Source organism: Peromyscus californicus, unplaced genomic scaffold (assembly GCF_007827085.1).
Source record: "Peromyscus californicus insignis strain IS unplaced genomic scaffold, ASM782708v3 Scaffold_14__1_contigs__length_90479793_seg_2, whole genome shotgun sequence".
Lineage (NCBI taxonomy): Eukaryota > Metazoa > Chordata > Mammalia > Rodentia > Cricetidae > Peromyscus > Peromyscus californicus.
The window spans coordinates 47196488-47219939 of record NW_026294436.1 but is presented as its reverse complement, the minus strand read 5'-3'; the positions used below and the strand labels follow the sequence as shown (position 1 = coordinate 47219939).

The 23452-nt window shown below is 43.7% G+C and overlaps 1 protein-coding gene across 1 annotated transcript; it reads left to right on the top strand.

Annotated features, from left to right (window-relative positions):
- Positions 1-13020: 13020 nt before the first annotated feature.
- Positions 13021-22129, top strand: Faslg (Fas ligand). The gene is made up of 4 exons (XM_052737376.1): positions 13021-14717; positions 15471-15516; positions 19856-19912; positions 20874-22129. The coding sequence occupies exons 1-4, from the start codon at positions 14346-14348 to the stop codon at positions 21266-21268; spliced, it is 870 nt and encodes a 289-aa protein (XP_052593336.1). The 5' UTR covers positions 13021-14345; the 3' UTR covers positions 21269-22129.
- Positions 22130-23452: the final 1323 nt, after the last annotated feature.

The window sequence follows — 23452 nt, the reverse complement described above, 5'->3', positions numbered from 1 at the left end:
AGTGTGTCATGTCTTGACTGCCCATGATCTTTGTAACCATTTTATGATCAAAGAGCTTCTGATAAAGCTTCAGTAATGCTTTTCTGACCCACTTTCCCAAGGATAGGATAGTTTGCATTCCATTATGTTTCTACAGGGGCACGTGGTGCTCAGGAGTAGTTAGTGAGACAACGAGGTGAGCAACCTGGCTTTGTAGAAGCTCACCCGTGATTTGTACCACTCACCTCAACAGTGGTTGGAGAGGGTGGACTAATGGTTAGCACAAATCACCCAGGAAATAGGACACAGCATAAAGTACCTATTCATAATAAACCATGAAGGTCCAATGTTGTGCCTTTGTTGAGTCTTTCCTGCTTGTGGGTGGGTGAACGCTGAAGGAGGCAGTCACGAGGCAAGAAGGGCTTTCAGATCAGGATTTTCCTCACAAATGGAGGAAACTCAGGTTTCAGCGATACAGAAGCTATATCTGCTGATGAACTACAATTTCGGGCATTTTTGAATGTCTCTAAATTAAAAGTTGTATTCTAGGGACCCAGAAAGCATTGTAGGAGCCAACCAAGCAAAGCCTCAACAAGAGCAGTTTCATATTCTCAGATTAAAAGTCAGTGGAATGTTAGGTGGGTGTAGGACGAGGTGTCAGCCAAGGTATCAGGTGAGATGAGCCTTCTCCTCCTGGGGAGCTCTGCTTTGCAGTGGGGGGGGGTCTCCTGTTTAGGACCAAGCACCCCCATTTCGGTGGGGACAACTTTCTGAGGAACTTACCAGAGATCCTGCCAGCTGCCCCAGAAAACTGTCGCCATCGCCCTTTCACTGAGATCTGTTCAAGCAACCCCAGTGTCTTTGTTGTGGGTGTGTATTGAATCTCTTTTGTTTGAAAATCACAGGAGCCCAACTCAAACTGTCTTATGCTGGAAAAAAAAAAAGAGAAAATGTTATGACTTCCACAATTTATAAAATTGAGGAATAGACTTCTCAAATTGGAATCTGATTCCCCAAGGAAATCCATGAGTCTTTCTCTGTCCATCTCGATACAGCCTTCATATTTCCCCAGATAGGTGGTTAAAAGAAGTAGTTCAAGTCTCAGCATCTACATTATCAACAAGCCCAGTTGCACAGATCTTGTTGTATATGCTACTCCCACTCTAGGTACCAAAATAGCCCCATAATGGACCATCTTAGGGTACTTGACATGATTAGGGTTCCAGATAGTATTAGAACACAGGGGGTCCTGTGCTCATGACTGGAGTTGAGTGGAGTTCATCTTGGGTCATTAGCAACTAGACCACAAACACAGATGGGGAAGATAGGTAGTTCTTCAAAGAAAATTAGACTGTTGTTACCAAAGGTGGGATGGTGGTTATAGGACCAATTTATATCATAATGAACATGTTCAGTCACTCAATAAGGATTCCATGTGTAAGAGTATAACAGTGTTCCCTGTAGGAACATTCGCTTCTCTTCACCTGATCTTTAAAAGCTGGATTCTTAAAGTTGGGTCTTACATTCTCTTTGCCATATAGTAGCAGGTTTAATAAAAGATGGCCATGTTCCTTTTGGAGCAATCACCAACAGGGCAAACCATTTAATTCTTTTTCAGTCCAGAGAAATAAGAAGTATAATTTCTGCTTGTTAACTAAGGAGCATATGAAAGCTTCTAAAACCAGTTATCTGAACAGAATTACTTCCTATATTTTCTGAATGGAAGCAAAATCACATGTAGTTTGAGGCTTGTCTCCAGGCCAGGCAAGGTTCTTGGAATTCCTGTGGGCAGAAGGAGGCCTTGACCAGTATTGGGAAATTGGAGGTTTGAATTCTCTTGAGGCTCTTCACCTGGATTTGTCTGAGTAATTAATCCACTTTTGCCCCTTGAAATTCAGTTTTCTCATCTACAGCTTTGTTTTGAACTTACCACTTTTTCCCCCAGTGTAGTTGCATTTCATTTCTAATAGTTTTATTTGTCATTGTTGTGATTGATCCTTGAAAACTGTGGTAATCTGGGTTGCAAACCTTCTTGCTTCCTCTATAGTCATAGACAGGGAAGCTTAGGTGCTACAAGGATTAAGTAAAAATGTAAAAGGAAGACATGTCAAGATGACTCAGAGAAGTGAGTGTGAGTCTGTGAGTAACAAACAACCCTTCCTTCAGGGCAAGAGGTATTTCTAGAAGACTGTGATCCAGGAAAGACCATATTTGGTTTTGGAGGCACTGTTAACCATCAGTGTCTGCTGACCTTGTGGAGTGGAACTGCTGTGATGGTTTGAATGATAATGGCCCCAATAGGCCCATAGATTTGAAAGCTTGGTCACCAAGGAGTTGTGCCATTTGAAAGGATTAGGAATTTGTTGGAGGAGGTGGGTCACTGGGCTCTGAGGTTTCAAAAGCCCCTGCCAAGCCCAGTCTCCCCGCTTCCCCACCCCTTGCCTGTGGATCAAGATGTAGCTAGCTTTCATCGACCTCTCCAGCACCAAGGCTGCTATGCATGTTGCCATGCTGTAAGCAAGTCCTCAGTTAAGTGCTCTAAGGAGAGTTGCCTTGGTCATGGTATCTTTTCACAGCAATAGAACAGTAACCAAGACAACTGCTCACCAAAAATGATCCAATATCCCTTGAATTCTGAAGGGCAGGAAATAGAGAGGGAGAGCTCTGTACACAGAGACTTGAAAACCCAATAAGTTTAACATTGAATATTCTCCTTTTTGCACACAGACATTTCACTGTTGGGAACAATACAGCATTAGCCATAATCCTAGGCACAGTTTGGGAAGGTTCCATTTCAGATTCTCACCTGGACAATGAGAAGGGTATACAGTAGCTGATTTTATGGTTGAGATCTAGAAGCAGGTCCTACATTTGGCACTATGATACATTGTATTTTCATAGCAAAAAAAATGAGTGAGTAAATGAATTAATAAACATATGACCGAATTCCATGAACTGGAAAGAATATAATGCAGAAGAGATGTTTCACAGAGAGGTCATGCCACTTAGCTTCTGCCCCCAAAACCTTCTGTCACAGGAAATGCCTGCTGCCACCTCTTTGACTACTTCCTCAGTAACCCAACCTGCTGGCTTGCTCCTGCTTTACTCTGTTGAGGTGGAACCCAAAGAGAATCATCCAAAAGAGATAGGGGGAAGAGAAACTGGTCTATTATTTTTATTCTCCACCTCCTGCTTTTCTCCAGCCCTTCTGTGTGAGTGATGCTGGGTAGAAGGCATTTTTGAAGCAGGGCAGGCCACATGCTGTGTGCAAGGAAATATGGGAGGGGCAGGGGGAGAGGAGGGAGAGAGAGGAGGGAGGGAGGGAGAGCGAGCGAAGGCAGTGTTGTAGGAATAAGGAATGTGTAGCGCTATGAGGAGCTAATTCAGAGGAAAAGAAAACCCCAGCGCAGTTGTTCCTTCTGCTGAATCCCCTTAGGAGACATATGTCAAAGGAGTGATGGGGTCCAGGGCTGAGGTCTCCTCATCTTTATGATCAAATACCTTTAATATGTGAGAAATTCGAGGGCAAAGGAGGAAATGCATTGTTGGATTGGTGGTTTTCAAGAGTTACTTATCTTTGATGAAGCCGCTGACTCACCCTGCTGGCAATCATCTTGGAAATAAATTCAGGGGGCTCAGGGTGCGTTACAAAAGGTTCCATCCCGGAAAAGTGGACCAGATGTAGACAGTAAGTTGCGAACGTTTACCTCCATAGTTACAATGCAGAGGTGGTTTTCTGATGCTCAAGGGAAGTCTAGCAGGCTGACCTCCATACGGCCACAGAAGACAGTAGGGAGGTACTTTGAGACAGTGTCAAGGCATCTCTTAGGGTGTTGCATCAGCAGACTCAGGCAGTAGGTGGCAGAGACTCAGCACAGGTAGGAGACTCTGGGGCAGAAGACCAGCACTTGGCAGACTGAAGGACTAGGAAGGGCCCAGTGTCAGAGCAGAGAAGAGGTGAACACGGCTCCAGAGAAACAGGGAAACAGGATTCTGCTCCTGCATAGCGGTGTTATGGACACCGGAGTCGGTCAGGCTGTTTTGTGTTCTGGTTGGGTTTTTGTCAATTTGACACAAGCTTGGGTCATATGAGAAGAAGGAACGTCAGTTGAGAAAATGCATCCATCAGATTGGTCTGTAGGGCATTTTCTTGATTAGTGATTGATGAAGCAGGGCCCAGCCAACTATGGGTGCTACCATCCCTGGGAAGGAGGTCATGGGTGTCATAAGAAAGCAGTCTGAGCAGGCCATGGAACAAGTCAGTAAGCATCAGTCCTTCAAAGCCTCCACCGAGTCCCTAATTCCAGGTTCCTGCGCTGAACTTCTCTGACGTCCCTCTTCGATGGCCTCTAAATGGTAAGATGTAACAGACCCTTTGCTCCCCATGTTACTTTTTTTTTTGTTTTTCGAGACAGGGTTTCTCTGTGTAGCTTTGCGCCTTTCCTGGATCTCGCGCTGTAGACCAGGCTGGCCTCGAACTCACAGAGATCCGCCTGCCTCTGCCTCCCGAGTGCTGGGATTAAAGGCGTGCGCCACCACCGCCCGGCCCCATGTTGCTTTTGATCATGATGTCTATGGAAACAATAGCAAGCAAACTACGACACTAGAAATTGAATCATTTAAAAAATTTTATTTTTATTTTGTGTGTATGTATATGTGTGTGTGTGGAGGGGGTGGAGACACATGTACCATGGTGTACATGTGGAGGTCAGAAGACAGCTTGAGGGAGTTGGTTCTCTCCTTCCACCATGTGGGATCCAGGGATTCCGTCGGGCTTGGCAAGGACCTCTATCCATTTAGCCATCCCACCAGCCTGGGTTTGAGTCCAGACACTGCCATTTGAAAGTTGCCTATGTAACGGTAAAAGTTACTGCATCTTTTGGAACCTGCCCCCTCTTCTGCCAAGCAGGGCATTTGCAGTACGTGCCACACTACTTTATTCTAAGAAATGTGCTAGTCCATTCAAAGGATGCACCTCAGTATCTAGCACTCATAAGAACCTTGCAACCATGCCTGAAGACATCAGTGGATAGTTGGTAAGCACCTGAGTATGAAGCTAGACCAGGATGGACAGCGAAGGCAATCTTTTTTCAGGCTCCTTTTCCTCTGCCTGGGAGTTTGACTGGTCCCCATGCATAGGATGGCCTGAGCCTACAATAGCACTACATCACCCAGCTGTCAGTTGTCCTAGGAATCAGGTGGGTCAGTGTGTGTTAAAAAGGGACCTAACAGGGAGGATAGACTAGGAGTGTATGATTAGTTTCAACTTCAGCTCTGTAGTGACAATGTTGGTGGATTTCCAATGCTGGCAATAAAGTAGAGCAAGTTGGCCTCCACAGCATCCCCAGGAGACAGCATGGAGCTTCCTGGGGACAGTGACAGAATGTGTAGTAAGTTCTGAGAAAAGAGAGAGCTAGGGCCAGGCAGTGGTGGCGCACGCCTTTAATCCCAGCACTCGGGAGGCAGAGCCAGGCAGATCTCTGTGAGTTCGAGGCCAGCCTGGGCTACAGAGCGAGATCCAGGAAAGGCATAAAGCTACACAGAGAAACCCTGTCTCGAAAAATAAAGAGAGAGAGAGAGAGAGAGAGAGAGAGAGAGAGAGAGAGAGAGAGAGAGAGAGAGCGCGCTAGGGTATGCCACCCAAGGTTCACAGCTGTGGGGGTCGGTTGTGCCATCCCATTATTTTGTTGTTTGAGGGCTGATGCTTCTGGATGGTTAACTTAGGGTGGATTAGGGTATAACACACAGGAGGAGGCTAGGAAAGGATTTTGTGGTTTTCCTGCGGGGCTTGGCTGTGTCACATGTAGCTTACTTTCCTTGCACTTTGGTTCCTATTTGGGTGGGGTAGGCGTTAAATCTCTTTAGGACTGACATGCAGTAGCAGCAGCATGCAGACTCCTTATTCACTGCTGTGACTTTGTGCTATGGGTTAGGGAGACCCAGGAATCTGATCATGCCTCGTAAGCACCGATGTGGGGAAGGTGATAGGAATGCCCACTGTCCCACTGAGTTCTCCTCTCCAATTCCCTTCCAGGCTCCAGTTTCCAACTTCCCTCCCCTTAATGACTCATTTTTTGTCCTTTTGTGCCTCTTTTCCTTCCATCCACCCCATCTTCTACTCATCCTTTACTCAACCTCTCCCTCAACTTGGAACCATAGTTTTTGGAGATAGGAGGGGTCTCAGAGACCTTTTGTATAGTTCTGTGCCCCGAACCTTGGCAAACCATAACTTACCTGGTAGTGGAGTGTCTGGGACAGTGACTGCACAGGGTAGCTCACTCTCTGTGTGTCATTCCTTGATGATTATGACAGTGGGACCCAGCGATGGAAGCTGTATTCCTTCCAGCAGCCCTCAGGTAACTCCATCTAGTGGAGCTGCCTTTGCAGTCTGGTTCTCGCTCTACCTACAGAGTTGGAACAGGCTAGCAGTGTGCTCTGTAAGTCGTTTGACCTCAGCCAAAAGCTGAGAAGTGATCTCAGGATGATCCTGTTGAGGATGTCCTATGAACCAGCCTCTAAGAGATGACAGATTCGAAAGTTCACACCTTGAAACATCCCCCACCAAGATGCTTGAGTTTAGAACGTAGAGATTTCCAGTTACTTGGTGTGTGAGACTGTGGGGCCTCTGAAGTGGGATGTGCTGGAGGAGGGGCTTCGCTGGGGGCAGAGCTTTCACAGCCTTGCCCCCCTTTCTGTGTGGTCTGTGTTTCTCTGACTGCAGATGTAATGTGACCAACCACTGCCATGCCATCCCTGCCAGGACGGGCCATATCTAACTGTAAGCCAAAACCAAACAAAACCGAAGCCTTCTTCCCTTAAGTGACTCCTGGTCAAGTATTTGGTAACAGTAAGGAAAGTAAGCAATATTTGGGGAACCTTACTTTTGAAGGGCATTCTGAGAGGGTGTGAGCTTCTGCAGGTGAGCAGAGACAGGTATGAGAAGGTGAAGTTAATAGGTGCAAAGAGGTCTGCCAGAAAGACCTGAATTCATACTCAAGTTCAACTATTTCTTGAGTTCTTTACCTTCTCCGAATCATTTGCAAAGTGGAGATAATAATACTTATCTAAGAAGACTCCTTGAGAATCAAATAAAGTTGGTGTAGATTGTTCCTAGAACTCTGTCTGGTGTGTAGTAGACACTGAATAAATACATCTTTCTCTCCACTCTTTGTCTCAATCCATCTCAAAGGAATACTGAATTCATATTTGATCATGCAAACCACAAATGTTCAGAAGTCCAGAGAGTGAGGATAATAGTAGGAACATGAGCCACTCAGTGTCTCGGGGTCCTGGGGCTATGACCTCTGACCTGTCCTTGCACCCTCCATGGTGCCTTGAGTGTACTAGGTGCTGAACACACATGAGAGTGGCCTTGAACAGAGACCAACTCTTGTGTATTTTCATTTACAGACATCTCTAATTTGGTGGAAAGACACCAGGAGACAGGCCATGTTTTCCTCCTGATTCTTTCTGCCTGTGGGATCTTGGAATCTTGGGGAAATCTTCTCATCTTTGTGAAATATGGGGCAAGGCGGGAAGAGGGGCCTCAGAACCCACCTGCTGTGGCCATCGGACCTTGGGCTTCTGGCCTTCTGAACCAGGAGGAAATGTGTTTCTATTGCTTATGTCACCAAGTCTCTGTTATGTCTAAAGCAGCAGCAGTGGAGATAATTTTCACATTGGGCTCTGGGGAGGGTTATAAAATAGCCACTATGAGAGGCTCTCATTTCCCTGTTCTTCCAAGGTCCCTGACAGACAGTAAGTAAATCGGCGACAAACAGATTGTGTGCTTAAAAGTGATTTCTCGTGAGATTTCCCCTAAGGCTGGGAGGCTCTCAAAGCATCCAGCTGCGTGCCCTGCCCAATATCTGCAAAGTACTCAGAGGAAACAGTGGGTGACAAAAGCAAAAACCTTGACATTTAAGTCAGCCTTTGGTGAGTCTGCTTTCCCACAAACCCACCGTGACATGTGTTTTTGAAATAAAGAAGTTCAAACATCCAAAAGAGTCCCATAAAAAATTCCTCAAGATAGGCAAGTGTGGTGGCCCACATATGCCATCCCAACACTTAGGGTGTGACTGTAGGAGGATTGGAAGTTCAGATTTATTGTTGGCTACATATATAGTGAGTTTGAGGCCAGCCTGGGGTACATGAGGCACTGTCTCAAAAATAGGTGCCAACAAGACCCACACATTTCCAGCCTTAATAGATACTTGTAAGGTGTGCCTCACACCCTGTCTCATTTCCTTGCTACTCCATAGGCACTAGACTCTTGACCCTTAGGCACTTGGAGATACTGCTTTATGAACTAGTCTTGAATATTCTTATGATTGTTCTCACATTAGACCCTCTCTGGGCTATAATTTCAGCTTGACTGTCAACTTGTTTTGTGGTTACAGCCTAGATCCTTCATGGCCTTGGAAGTAAAGAAGTTCAAACAAGTATAGAGTTCAAATTTTATCCTAAGATCAACGGGAAGCCACTGATGTGCTATTTGAAATAGTACCGTGATAAGATCATATTCAAATTTGCAGAAGCAGCAACTTCAAGAATCATATGATCCACCTTAGTAGAAGAAATGCAGTGTAATCTTGCTCCAACAGTAAAGCCACCCGCTGACCGACTCCTAACACCTACAGTGTCCTTGGCTCATGGAGCACATAGTATTCCTGCCTGAGGTGGCAGAAGACTCTCATTTCTTATCAAGGGGTCCTGTTCCCGACCTGGGACTCTCTTGCCTTCACCCATCCGCCAAGATCTACTTCTGAATTCAATGATGGCGAAAAAGTAGACACAGAGCACAACATACAATTTGTTAATGCTCAGTACCATCTCCATCCTTCTACTCCCACCCCTACCCTGCCTCCAGGAAGATAAAGTCTAGAGATTATGATTATCATTCCTATTCTCCGTTACAGGAAGGATCCCCTAATTAGAGTCCATTGATAAGTGACAACTGAGTGAGGCTTAGAAGATGGAAAGGAGAAGCACCTACTCTTCGCAGTAGTTCCTGGAGGACAGGTGAATATAGCAGAGGCTACCAGGTATTTTCCTATGGTCTTTGGGTGGCCATCTAACCATCACCAATCTCAATGCTATTAGGAACTGGAATTTTTGGTTGTAACAAGACCTCCATCCTTTAAAGGTTTTAAAAACTGGCCTTACCCTCTGAATGGATGAGACAGTTGATTGGCTTGATCTGTTTGGGAGGCATCCAGGCAGTGGGACCAGATCTTGTGCTCATTGCATGAGTTGGCTGTTTGAAACCTGGGGCCTATGCAGGATTGTTTGGCTCGGCCTGGGAGGAGGGGACTAGACCTACCTGGACTGAGTCTACCAGGTTGACCTCAGTCTGTGGGGAAGGCTTTGTCCTGGAGGAGATGGGAATGGGGGGGGGTTGGGGGGAAAGTGAGGGGGACGGGAGGGGGGAGAACAAGGGAATCCGTGGCTGATATGTAGAACTGAATTGTATTGCAAAATAAATTAATAAAAAAAAAAACTGGCCTTAATTATTACTTTTTTTAACCCAGCCTTTCATTATATTAAGTCTTTCATTGCTCCTCAAACTTAGAGTAACTTCCATTTTCTTGACCAGCCCTGACTGATATCCATGGGCTGCAGAAGGGAAGCAAATAGTTCTGAGGTCACAACAGTACTGTTGCATGTGGTATAAAGGGCTTAAGAATAATTTCTACCCATTGTTATTGTCATCACAGGCTGTTGACAGCCCCCTTCAGTCTGGTGTAATAAGAAACAAGTTACCCTTGATAGCTTTGCCTTTCATATTAGAAAAAGACACACCAAACTTCTTCCTCTTGAAGACCAAACTGAATAATTGTGGGAAGGAGCTTTGTTATAAAAGCAGGCCCTGTGCTGGTTGGCCACCAATGAGATGATCAGCTTTGCTCTATAATAAGCTCCATGCCACCCATGAGGTTCACCCATACCACCCATGCACTGAACCCTCTGCAGTCCTGAGCTACTGCGGTCCAGCTACAGCCCGGGTTCAGATCCTAAGACAGGGAAGTGGCGTCGGTGCAAAGAAACGAACTGTCCAGCCACCAGAGGAGTTTCACACAAGTGGCAGGTGCTGTGGGATGGTCTGTATGTCAAATGTGTTGCTGATTGGTCAATAAATAAATCACTGATTGGCCAGTGGCCAGGCAGGAAGTATAGGCGGGACAAGGAGGAGAACAGAGCTGGGAAGTGGAAGGCTGAGGCAGAGAGACACTGCCAGCCGCCATGATGACAAGCCGCATGTGAAGATGCCGGTAAGCCACGATCCATGTGGCAAGGTATAGATTAATAGAAATGGGTTAATTTAAGTTGTAAGAACAGTTAGCAAGAAGCCTGCCACGGCCATACAGTTTGTAACCAATATATAAGTCTCTGTGTTTACTTGGTCGGGTCTGATGGCTGTGGGACTGGCAGGTGAGAGAGATTTGTCCTGACTGTGGGCCAGGCAGGAAGACATTAGCTACAGGCAGGCCCCAAATAGCTTCAGCCATCTTTATTTATACATCAAAACAAGCGTGTTTTTCCATACTAACAAACAAGTTTTTCCCATCCTCCATTGTTAACCTCCAGCAAAAACAAGTTTGTCAAATACAGCCCCCCCCAACTTTTACCTCAAAACATCTTTAAACCAAAAACAACATTTATTATTTTGCTAGCTTGGCCAAATATTGAGCCAGGTACATTCTGTCTTTACAAAAACTAAAAGGTGATTGACAGAGGCACACATTTGCAAGAACAACAATCCCGTTCAAAACGTATTTACAGAAATAGTGATGATCATCCTCCGATCCTGTCAGCACTGAATTAGAACAGCTCCTGGGGTCTCAAGTGACAGATGGCATCCCCAGACAAGAAGCCTGAGAAGCATCAGTTCCCAAAGAATTTTAGGGGAAGATATTCAAGGAAAAAAATGGGTTTTCCCAGAATGATCACATCTGTCCAATACATGATTGACAAAATGATACTAAAACCACCATGAGAATCATCAATATTACAAGAGAGAAAAGAGCATGTGGGCTGTATAGTCCCAGCAGTATTCTGTGCTGTCCCTAAAGTCCACTGGTCCTTGCTAAGTGAAACTGTCCCCATGGGCTTTTGCCTCATCTGGAGATTCATTGGACAAGCACTCATATACTGGTCTGAAATTAGGCTGCACAGTTCCCAACAATGAGTCAAATTAATCTTCCTGTCTTTTAAATAGATTTCTCTTAGTTCTTTATGTCACACATATAGACAAAAATACGGAGACTCCTGACTCATAAGCAAAAGTGAGGTTGGGGTGTATTAAAACCCAAATGTGCAATCTTTATGGGTATGGGAGAAGACATGTGCAATGTCTGAAAGCAGCCATGGGTTTACATCTAAAATATACGTGAAGTATAAGAAGATCTTGCAAATCAGTATGGAGGAGATAAACAACTTTTAAGTGGCAAACAGAATATACACAGAACAGGAAAAGAATGGATTGCCCAACAAATATGTAAGTGATGTTCAAACTCATAAGAAACCAGAGAGAAGGCAATTAGTAGACGGTGAGATTATCTTCATAGGCTTCATAATGCTTGGCAAAAATCAGAAAGGTGGATGCTACAAAGCAGAGATCAAAGCAGAGTCTAGGATGGTCCTCTTAGAACTGCTGCTGGTGTCAAGGGACTGTGTGGTGATATTGTGTTCCCCAAACTATTGTGCACCCTAATAAACTTATCTGGGGTCAGAGAACAGAACAACCACAATATTAAACATAGAGGTTAGGCAGTGGTAGCACATGCCTTTAATCCTAGCATTCCAGAGGCAGAGATCTGTCTGGATCTCTGTGAGTTCAAAGCCACACTGGAAACAGCCAGGCATGGCGACATGAGCCTTTAATCCCGGGAAGTGATGGCAGGAAGCAGAAAGGTATATAAGGCGTGAGGACCAGGAACTAAAGTCTGGTTAAACTTTTAGGCTTTTGAGCAGCAGTTCAGCTGAGATTCATTCTGGATGAGGACACAGAGGCTTCCAGTCTGAGGAAACAGGATCAGCTGAGGAATTGGCAAGGGGAGGTGGCTATGGCTTGTTCTGCTTCTCTGATCTTCCAGCATTCACCCCAATACCTGGCTCCAGGTTTGATTTTATTAATAAGACCTTCTAAAATTCATGCTATAGGACTGAGTTGATAAATGAGCATCCTGGAAGTACTTAGAGAAGTTGAACTCGTAGGCTCATGCTCATAAGTGAACTCAAACCTGGAGTGTACTGTGGTCTTGGCTCACAGGTGCGATCGTCCTGTCTACTTGGCAGTTTGCCTTGGAGGGCTTCTCTAGGCTAGTTAAGGTAAACAGCAGGTTGTCTGACTATGCCTCCCCCTCCTCTGCTGCTACTGAGTCATTTCCAGAGCTCTAGCCTGTAGCCTATTGAGTCAACTTTCCAGCTGATTCCCTGGAATCATAGGAGTAGGAGACTGAGAGAACTCAACTTGAGGTTCTGGCACACGGGGGCCACCGGCCTGCTGGCTCATGCATTAGTTTTTCCCTCAGGAGCCACAGTGCTAAGATCTACTTAGAATGAGGATTTCTTTTCATTACTAAGGTTTGGGTACCAATGCGATGGGTCTCTGTGACTGTTCACAAGGTTGTTTCTTCTTGCTTCATCTTGCCAGGGTGTAATGTACTACCAAACTCCAAACCAGTTTTCCTAAGTTTCTCTCTTGTCTCTTCTGGCTAGGTACTCCTCTCCCTGTGACTGGAGGGCAGTAGAGGATGGGTAGGCATGGGCTTCTGATTCCTCTACCAAAAAAACGAAACAAAGGAGGGGTAAAGAGAGATATGGAAGGGCAGAATGATGATTTTTGAAGAATGCTGGGAGTGGGAGGTAGGAAAGTAAGGAGAGACTAACCAGGGCCAGCGAATGAGGGAAGGATTAAAAAATGTGTCTCAGGTGAAAACAAAAAATCCAGGCCTGATGACCGGAAGCATGAGCTTGCCCACAGAGTGGCCTCAGGAGAAAGGGGCTGGATTAGTAGCTGGGGTGGGGCAGTGTGACAGCTGCCAGGAAATGACACTTTTAGTGTTGGCTTGGTGTAGTTGAGAGAGGCAGGATGACCATCTCAGACACCCCAAAGCATGAAATAAAAACTAAGAACATTTCAAAAGAGGAGCTTGCCCCAAAGGCGGTATATAGGAGTTTATTGGGATTTACACAGCTTATATGGGAAAATGAGGGGAACCAAGGCTGAGTTCTTAGAGCTTATTAGACGTAAATGTTGTGTGTGTGTGTGGCCAGAAGGGGGAAGTCAACCCAGGCAGAAGGGGCAGTTTTAGAAAGGCATAAGATACTGAGTTCAATTTGATGTAATTGTTGAATGAAGTTTTGGTATGTTCTATGGGATGGTTAAGGCACAGTTGCCATAAAAATTATTGGTTGCTTATCCCAAACGCTTCTGAGTTGGGCATGTCAAGTTTCATCTGGTGACCATAACAGGGATTGCAAAGACAAATGATTGTAGAGGCTTGGAAGGCCACTTCTCAAGGGCAGTGGGATAGGAAGCAACAGTGGGGACAGGGCAGCTGGGAACAACTGCGACAATTTGGGGTGGCAGCTAACTAGCATTCAGAGATGGCCAGGGGTGTCTAATATTCCACTGTTTTCAAAGAGAATCGAAGTATGTAGTTTTAATGTGTGTGATCCCAGTTTTGAAAGGCGGCAATTAATGAAAGAAACAACACTGTTTGTACCACAAGAGGCATAGGCCGGTGGTTTGCAACCTCTGATCTAATCTGCGGAACGGGTGGGGCAGGTTTTACCCTCTCAACTATGTAATAAAGGTGATCTGCAAGGCTCTGGGAGGTAGTATTCGGCTGAGGGAAGGGCAGCAGCGGGGGATTAAGTAACCCATGCAAAAGCTAAGATGTGAGGATAGCTTCTCTAGCTAATCTCCACAGTCTTTTCCCAGAGCATCAGCACCAAAATGCCACACAGGACATTCATTCCTTGCAGCTGGGGAACAGCTCATGTCCTCAAGGTGAATCCGGAGCTGACTTGCTGAACGGGACCTCAGGCAGGTACTTCTCAGCCTTCTCGGGCCGCACTGAAACGCCAATTGGAATTTCGAAGACTTTTCGTCAGAAATTTGTGGGCGGAAACTTCCTGGGGTTGCTGAGAGCTTTTTGAGGCTTCTTGGCTTCGATGCAAAGTGAGTGGGTGTCTCACAGAGACGCAAAGAGAGAGAGAGGTGTTTCCCTTGACTATGGAAACTTTATAAAGAGAGCTCACCTTCTCTGGAACAGTCCGCGTCAGGAGTCCTGCCCTTCATACTTCCAAGAGTCTCCGCAAGATTGAGAGAAGACAAGCTTTCCCCGGGGCTGGGTGCCATGCAGCAGCCCGTGAATTATCCGTGTCCCCAAATTTATTGGGTGGACAGCAGTGCCGCTTCTCCTTGGGCTCCTCCAGGGTCAGTTTTCCCCTGTCCATCCTCTGTGCCTGGAAGGCCAGACCAGAGGAGACCACCGCCGCCACCTCCGTCACCGCTACCACCTCCATCACAACTACCACCACCACCACCACCACCACCGCCGCCACCACCACCTCTGCCGCCACTGCCCCCTCTAAAGAAGCGGAATGACCACAACCCAGACCTATGGCTACCAGTGGTATTTTTCATGGTTCTGGTGGCTTTGGTTGGATTGGGGTTAGGAATGTATCAGCTCTTCCATCTGCAGAAGGAGCTGGCAGAACTCCGTGAGGTAAGCCTGGCACGTGGACTAATAAGGCCCCAAGTTTGCGGCATGTGGGTCACTGTGTTGCTTGCAATGATTTGGGTTTTTTTTTTGTTAGTTTGTTTGTTTTAATGGTAAAGATCTTTTTAATCTCCTCCGTTTTAGGAAACGGTTGTTATAGTATTTCTATTCCATAGTTGGAGAAACAGGCTCACGGCCTTAAAGGCAGAGGTTCTCAACATGTGGGTCGCGACCCCTCGGGGTGGTTGGATGACCCCTTCACAGGGGTTGCATAGCAGATATCTTGGATATCAGATATTTACATTATGGTTCATAACGGTAGCAAAATTACAGTTATGGAGTAACAATGAAATAACTTTATGTTTGGGGTCACCACAACATGAGGAACTGTATTAAAAGGTCACACCATTAGGAAGGTTGAGAGCCACTGGTCAAAGGGAATACTTTCCATCTTTTAGAGAATCTGAGGCAAATAGTTATTCCTTTCTCAGTTGTCAAGAGTGTGTTGAGCTTCTACAGCTTCACAATTAGCAATTCAAGGGGAAAAACAATTTGGAATCTTGCTCTGAAGTGTGGACTAAATCTGTTTGAAAAGACTTGGCAATCTTAGTACTACTCCAAATGCCATTGTGTGTCCCGAGTCTAAGCCAGGAAGGATTCAAAGGATCTGAGTTCTCTTTCTAGGGACTGATGGGGATTTTCTGCCTGTTTGCCTTAAATAACTCCACATTCATTGTATGAATCTTTCTCTTTCACTAGCTCACCAACCAAAGCCTCAAAGCATCATCTTTCGAAAAGCAAATGCGTAAGTACTTTTATGTGTGTCTTTTGAGTTCCCTAAAGTGGTCCTCAACACTGAACAATGTTGGGAGGATGCCTGGGAGTCTGCTCTGTTCTCAGGATTAGGATTCCTAGGCAAGAGATCCAGGGGAACTTCGACTCTGCGTTCAGCCTGGTTCTGTGAACAACACGAAAATACTGGATGCAGTTTATTGCTCAATAGTCGTGTATCTCAATGAACATTGCATATGATGCAAATGAATTTGGGCTTGACTTTGGAAAGAGACACATATGTAGATAACCCTGGACTTTTTCCCCTGGCTCTTTCCCTGGGTATCTTGGTCCCATCTCACATAGTGGTGACTGTGACTCCTCGGGACAGAAGGGGGGTAGAGGAAGACACAGGTGTTTCTTAGGATGTCCTCTCTTCTTTTTAAACTGAAAGTGACTACTCAAGAATTAAGCTGTATTTTTTAAATGTTTTGTAAGATGCAAAACACAATTTTAAGAAGTAAATGAATTGCATTCATTTAGTGTGTTTCTTCTGATATCATACAAAGCTTGGGGAAGAGTTTAGCCATTGTTCACAGGACTGTACATCTTTCCCACAGAGGACTTAAGATGCCCTTGATGAGTTTGATGATAAAGCACCCCCTTCACACATACATATTAAATCCAGGCTAAGAGGAAAATGACCAGTTTGAACATAAAACCTCATAGTTTCAGGAGATTGAACAGAGATTTCAGGATCTGCTTTGCTTGTCTTAGAGTCAGGTTCATGAATTTGGAAAGGAGCTTATAGAGAAGGTGGTCTATTTTCCATTTTCCAGAAGAGATACAAAATACTGGACCAATTAGATGGAATGCCCAATCCTCCTGGTATGAAACTGGGTCATCCAGGAGAACAGCCACCCCGCTCTGTGCCTTGTTACCTATAAGGCTTTCTGATTCATAGAGAAACTCTCATCTCTCAATAATGGCCCTGAAATGATACAAAGCAGTTGCCTTTGCAAAAGCAATAGAGCAGCTTTATCCTAATACATTTGAAGGCAGCTGAAAGGCAACAGGCAACAGTGGCCATCCATTAAGGAGAGCTGGCTTCCTACTCAGAGAGTGACCAGTCAGCTCCTGCCTGAGGATACATGCTCTTGCAGAGGCCACCATGGTGTGCTCTGGTTTTCAGCTCTGCATTCAAGTCTCTAAGTGCCAGAAAGCCCAGATTACAGAGGCACAGTGGAAATGTCCTGTTAGAAAAACGAAACCTCTCAGGATTTCTAAAGTGAAATCACTTTGAAAGTCGGTGGGACATGGCTTGTGTACAGGTGTTGATCACCCTCCCTCCCCCCGTCACCCACTCCATGGAGTCATTTTAGTGAATAAAGGTCAAATGGACAGATGAGTCAGCTCTATCTATCCCAATCGTTGTCTTCTTTATATCAATGTAGATGGCCAGAAGTTGATAAACTATCACAAGAAAGTCAAAAGAGTAACTTTACTACTCAGAGGAGCTGATTAAAGAAAGGGATATTTATTTCTTCCATCAAATTCACAAAAATAAGAAAACAAAGATTTTCAAATACGTGAGAGAAAAAAAGGGCCATATCTGCCACAAGTTTCATCCAGCATGCATGGAAATTGCTGTAGGTATCCTGAAAAACACTAGGAAAGTTTGTTCCAAGGGCTTGAACTATTAGTCTGCTTTGTAATCTCATCACTAAAAGATTCTCTTAGGAAAATTCTCTTAGGAGGTATAGACAAACATTTATATATATAGTGTTCATCCCTTTCTTCCATCCTTCCTTTCTTTTTCTTCCTTTCTTTCTTCCTTCCTTTCTTCCTTTCTCTCTCTCTCTCTCTCTCTCTCTCTCTCTCTCTCTCTCTCTCTCTTTCTCTCTTTCTTCTTCCTTCCTTTCTTTCCTCCTTCCTTCCTTCCTTTAAAGTATACACCACCACCACCTGGCTTTTTTCTTTTTTTAAAGATTTATTTATTTTTACTTTAATGTACATTGGTGTTTTGCATGCATATCTAAGGGAGGGTGCCAGATCCCCTGGAACTAGAGTTAAAGACAGTTGTGAGCTGTCATATAGGTTCTGGGAATTGAACTCGCATCCTCTGGAAGAGCAACTAGCACTCCTAACCTCTGAGCCATTTCTCTAGCCCTATCCATCACTTTCTTATAAAACAACAATTTGGAAGAAACCTAACCCTCAGACTAGGAGATGAATTGAATACACCATGGCACATTAATAGAAGAACATCATGAATGGCAAATAAAATATCTAGTAGGACCACCTAGTAGAACTTTTAATGCCATGAGTATTGCATACTTTATATTGTTAGGTAAATAGACAAGTTATCAAAGGCCATTTTTAGTTTAATACTTATCATGAAGTACATATGCATGTTTCTAACTTCTAAGAAAAGAACAAACCAATATAGCAAGTGATTTTTTTTTCCTGGGAGATACTATAGCTATTATAGATTTTTTTCCTTCCATTTAAAATGCTTTTTCAGGGTGGGCGGTGGTGGCACACACCTTTAATCCCAGCGCTTGGGAGGCAGAGACAGGCAGATCTTTGTGAGTTTGAGGCCAGCTTGGTCTACAGAGCGAGATCCAGGAAAGGCGCAAAGCTACACAGAGAAACCCTGTCTCGAAAAACCAAAAAAAAAAAAAAAAAAAACTAAGAGTGTTTATGCTGATGCACATGGGGTCAATCAGAAGCCTCTTGAAGAGAAGAGTTGTGTGTATGGGTCATAGAGCAGAGAGAGAGCATTCCACATTGCACATACAAAGAGCCTGAGGCAGGAAAAAGTCTTTCCTTGTATTTCTAAATAAATACAAGGACCTATCCAGCAGATATTATAGGAGTATATTTTATAGGAGTAATATTATACTAGGTTCTATGAGAAATATAAAGATAAGCAAACATGTGGTTCTTTGCTCCATTTCCTGTTAGTGCATGGCAGAAAGCCAGGTCATCCGCTCGGGTGGTTTGTGGTATACAAGAGGTCCAGTCTTGTCTATCTTGCTCACTCACACTTCTTTCAAGATGGGTTGTTCTAGGTGCTAGAAAGGTCACGATTATTTAGATAAGGTTCTCAGTAGACTGGGATATTTTCACACCCAGTGTGTGTTTTATAATCTAGTCCTAAGCCTAAGGTTCACAAATACCTTCCTATAAATATTTTTTGAATGTATTGATTAGCTGAATTCATGAAGCTCAGTACTAGATTTCTACCTTAGCTGAAATATTTGAAGTTAGAGAAATAGTGTTTTTTTAAAAGATATTGTCAATTTTAATGACTTCAATTTAATTTACTGATACTGTGCTAAATAATGCTAAATGCTCTTGTGACTTTACTAGATAGTAAAATGACATTAGGGAAGGACTTGGTGGCCAGGATCCCAAAGCCCAGCAGCATTGGTACTCATTTAGATCATCAAGTGTTCCAGAGAGCTGCTGTTTTCCTGGACAAGAAGGAAATAAAGACAATTTTTATAGTTGTCCCAGCAAGGAGGAGCCAGAATATCAAGAGAGGCAAAGACAGAGGGATCTTAGGCTTCAAAGGTTGAAGGATCATATTTGACAAAAGGGGTGGAAGGGATTCCCAAAGGAAGAGCAGTGTAAGATGATTCTTAGAGAATTGATAGGAATTTAACACAGAGATCTCATCTGAAGGGCGTTCAAGACAGAATGAGCACACGTCAGGGGCAGGGAAAAAGGGGGCATAATCAGGTCATGAGACTCATGCTGTGTGCAAGTGTTCGATGGGATGGAGTTGGGGAGTAAAGCTGATGCCATGCAAAGAGGAACTCAGGCTAAGGCCACATGATGGAGTAAAATTGTGGACAACCTCATGATCAATGAGGAGGTCTTAGTATAATCAATTTGGGAATAGACTGTAGAATCAGTAGTCCTTTCTAGACTCTGTCAGCAGAATCAGGGTGTCCAGTCAGCCTGAGGGGTTCACTGCATCCACCATTATAGTCAGTCAGCTTCTAATATTGTTTGCCAATTATAATTAGGGCAATAATCTCGAACTAAAGGGGCCAAGGCAAGTTCTAAATGGGGTAACTGAAAAGGCTACTTTGTGCAGCCAAGTTTGTATTCACAATGTTTGATCATAATATAATTTATGTATACATCTGTCTTTCTCTATCTTGTCCTTTTAAACTGTTTTTGAAATACAGACTCACCATGAGTCAGACAGTTTAGATTTTCTTGATGAGTGTGTACTGGAATATTTCTCCCTATGCTCTGAAAATCTTGTATTTAAATGGTGGGATTTAGAGTCCCATCAAGGTAGCATTTGACATCTTTCATAATAATTTTCACATCTCTTTTATCTCTCTATGATGCAGAGAATCCCAGTTCACCCTCTGAAAAAAAAGAGCCGAGGTGTGTCGCCCATTTAACAGGTCTGTGTCTGGAAGGACTGGGTGGGGACAGAAAGTCTTTGGAAAAATGTGGACCCACTGCTCAATTTCCATGTAGTCTCTTGGAAAGTATTATTGACAGTTGTGTTTACCACTCAAGACCATTCATATGGGATCTCATGACCCTAATCTGTCAATCCTAATGCTATGAAGTTGTGTATGACTTGATCTTGCCCATAAAATGTACACTCTTTTCAACCATTCCAAAGTCCGCAAGGGGACTTGTGGCATAAGTCCAAGTGGAGCACCAGATGGTGACTGATGCACTATTTTGAGTAAGAAGAGATAGTCTTGGCATTTGTGGGCTTTCAGCCTATATTATAAAATGAAGAAGTAGTTTAGTACAATATACTATGGGCACCTCCATTAGAAAAGTAAACATTAAAAATGCAGGTAAATATCACAAGAAGAGTTATACTATGGCTCCTGTAATTACTTGGAGACTAGAAAAGTTCATCTGGGTCCACAAACACTTATTGAGTACTTGTGTGTAAGTACATAATGCTGTGTGAATAAAAGGAAAGGGGATTAACCCAAAATAAGAGGCCAAGGCATCCAAACTAAACAAGGAAGTGGACCACTTAATCATGAGACTTTGTCCAGATGTGGAATTCTGGAGATCCTTTCCTTTATGGATCTAGTTTAGATCATAAAATGTTTATTCCAGAGAGCTGAAATTATCCTAATAACCTTCCCTGAGATTGATCAGAGACCCACACTAAATTCGTCCCAATCACATGGATGATTACATTGGGGTAGGCAGTTTGACAAAGGTGCTGAAGAACCTCAGTGATGGACCATGCTTTGACTCCTCAGCCAGTTTTACATCAGCTGCCACATTCTGAGCTTTTGTTAAGGAAGGGCCCACAGTTTTGCCTTGGAAGCTTAGCTTGTCAGATGTGTGAGACTTTCTGGCTGAAAGTTCCCCTCTGGTTTATTACAGGCAACCCCAACTCCAGGTCCGTCCTTCTGGAATGGGAAGACACATACGGAACTGCTCTGATCTCTGGAGTGAAGTATAAGAAAGGTGGCCTTGTGATCAGTGACACTGGGTTGTACTTTGTATATTCCAAAGTATATTTCCGGAGTCAGTCTTGCAACAATCAGCCCCTAAACCACAAGGTCTTCATGAGGAACTCTAAATATCCAGGGGAACTGGTGCTAATGGAGGAGAAGAAGTTGAACTACTGCACTACTGGCCAGATGTGGGCCCATAGCAGCTATCTGGGGGCAGTATTCAATCTTACCAGTGCTGACCATTTATATGTCAACATATCTCAACTCTCTCTGATTAGTTTTGAGGAATCTAAGACCTTTTTTGGCCTATATAAGCTTTAAGAGAAAAAGCACTTTAGAATTATGATTATTCCTTATTATGGGCACTGGGAATATTGCCTTGAATGAGAGTCTTCTTAAGACCAATTGAGATTAATTGAGACTAAATGAGCCACAAAGACCTCGTGATCACAAGGTTCAACAGGTCAGCTATCCTTCATTTCCCAGAGGTCCATGGGGTGGTCCTTCATGCCTCCATCATGAGCCAGATGGAAGGAGGAGTGTGACGGAGGAACATAAAGCTTTGGGCTGCCATGTGGTGATGCAGAGGCACAGAGATGGAACTGTCTGATGTTAAATGGCCAAGAGCATTTTAGCCATTGAAGAGGACACTTTTAAACTCGCCTTTCAGGGTGGGTCTACTTGCTACCTCAGAGGAGACTGTCTTTTACACACATAGTTGTGATCTGAATATACAAGGGATGGGAAAGGGGGCCAGGTTTGACTGATAAGCTAGAGACTGAAAGAGGCCAATGTTCTATTGGCAGCATCTTTACTTTTAACCGGTGTTTTCTGAGCCAACCTTTGATGCTAACAGAGAACTAAGAGAGATGTTTGTGACACAAATCATCCTCTACACAGCATGTGTACCTCCAGTGCAATGGTGTCTGTGTGTGTTTGTATGTATGAGAGAGAAGATAGATTCTAGAGAGTCATATAAATAGAATGTGAACATTATGAAGTACATATTAGAAACATGTGTTACACTTGATGGTAGTAGATATCTGAATGTTTCTTGGCAATAAACTCTAATAGTCTTCAAAAATCTTTTATTATCAGCTACTGATGCTGTATTTCCTTTAATACAACCAGTATTTATATATTTTGTGCATCTTAATGGAGAAAAGACAAATAAAAATTATATTGTAGTATATAGAAAAAGCGTTAAGGATATAGTGTCTGGAAATCAGTGAGATGTGATTGTTGTTTCCTTTCTCCATGGCTTCTTCATTCATAATGACTTTGGAGCATTCTGAGAAGAATTTGCAATGGTGAGTAGAGCTGTGTGACAAATTCTCCCATCTTTGTCCGTTTCTCTTTTTTCTCTCTAGTTGCTTTCCTCTGGACCTCGCATTACCCTGAGTTTTGTTTACCAACATTATGGCCAATGTTAAGGTGACCCAAATATCCACATATTTGATGGCAACTCTTCTTTGGGGCCAGAACCATGGCAAAGTGGAAAGGACACATGCTTTGCAGTAAAAAGCCTGGAGTTGATCTTTTTTATTCTTGTTCTTAGCTCACTTTGCTGCCTTCTGATGGGCAGGAAAGAGTTGGTATGTGTGTAATATTAGTGCAGGCTCTTTAATGTGTATGTTTAATAGAACTTTGTATAGATGATCCAATGGGGGTTTTGAAGCCACAATTGGGAGGAAAAGTTGAAAACTGAAACACACCCCAGTGCCTAACACTAGATACAAGAAAGATATTATTAGGTACCCGACATTTCCAGGAATTAAATAGGGGAGGAAGAAGGGAAAGTCAACAGAGCCCGATCTGTCATTTAAAAGAGTCAACAAATGCTTCCTGAATAAACCAGGGACGAAAACCAAAGTCTCAGGTTAGAAAGTATCAACTTCTCTTCTTCAGGCTCTTCTGTCTCACATCTGTTTTGGGTGGGTTGGTTCATTCATGGAGATGTCTGGGAGGTATTTGGCCTTTTGGTTGTAGATTTGTCTTTCCAGTCATTATGGTGAAATTCTCTTCATCTTTTCCCTCATATTTTGGCCTCAATTATCAAAGATATCTATTCCAAGGGTCATGGGACATTTTCTGGATATTTTTATTTTTGTTGTCAATGGGCATTTCTAGACAATCACACTAGAGCAAAGAAGAAGTAAGTATGGAAGCAGAGGCTTCTTGAGATTGGTGGATGTTATAATCTACCAGTCGAATTACTCTCATATCCATCTTTCAAAGGTGCCTTTGGGTTATATTAAGAGCTCACTATACTTTAAGTGTTCTTATTCTTGGCCTTTTGGTGAAGATCAGGTATAGTATTAATTCCAGTGAAGAGATGCTGACAACACCTTTAGAAACTTTAAGTTGTTTTTATTTAATTTAAAACACAATAGTGTTAAAACCCAAACAATTTTGAATGTATTCATTGGAAATGGGATCCCCCCCCCCTTGTTTCTTAAGGAAAGATGATTAAACACAGCGTTCAACACAGACCTACACAGAAAA